Below are 357 nucleotides of genomic sequence, written 5' to 3' on the forward strand. Positions count from 1 at the left end.
GGGTCATAAAAATGCTAGGCACAGAAAACAACTGACTTTATAACAATGACAAAGAAAAACGACAAAAAATAGGCATTGACCTTTCAGAGACTGCAGTCATAATAATATCTCTTCCTTTACAATTATACTACTGCAGTTCTTCGTATTATAATCCAAAAAATAACAAAACATATTATACCCGTTTCCCCCAAACAACAAGAAAAAAAAGTGACAACGCAAATGTATTCTTTGAAAGCAACAAAAAAAAATCTTAACAGAAGCTTAACCTCTGAATGTAAACAAGAGATTTATTCACAGAAAATGGAAGCTCTTGTGAGTGTGTGTTTCATGATGAAAAAAAAAATGAGCATTGGACTG

The 357-nt window shown here is 31.9% G+C and overlaps 1 protein-coding gene across 1 annotated transcript in view; it reads left to right on the top strand.

Moving 5' to 3' along the window:
- Positions 1 to 300: 300 nt before the first annotated feature.
- LOC119590911 (adhesion G protein-coupled receptor B1-like) overlaps positions 301 to 357 on the top strand; it is a 24,860-nt gene continuing 24,803 nt past the window's right edge. Inside the window, exon 1 of the mRNA XM_037939648.1 lies at positions 301 to 312. Within this exon, the coding sequence (XP_037795576.1) occupies positions 301 to 312 (12 nt within the window). The remainder of the gene's footprint in view (positions 313 to 357) is intronic.

Source organism: Penaeus monodon, chromosome 28 (genome assembly GCF_015228065.2).
Source record: "Penaeus monodon isolate SGIC_2016 chromosome 28, NSTDA_Pmon_1, whole genome shotgun sequence".
NCBI lineage: Eukaryota > Metazoa > Arthropoda > Malacostraca > Decapoda > Penaeidae > Penaeus > Penaeus monodon.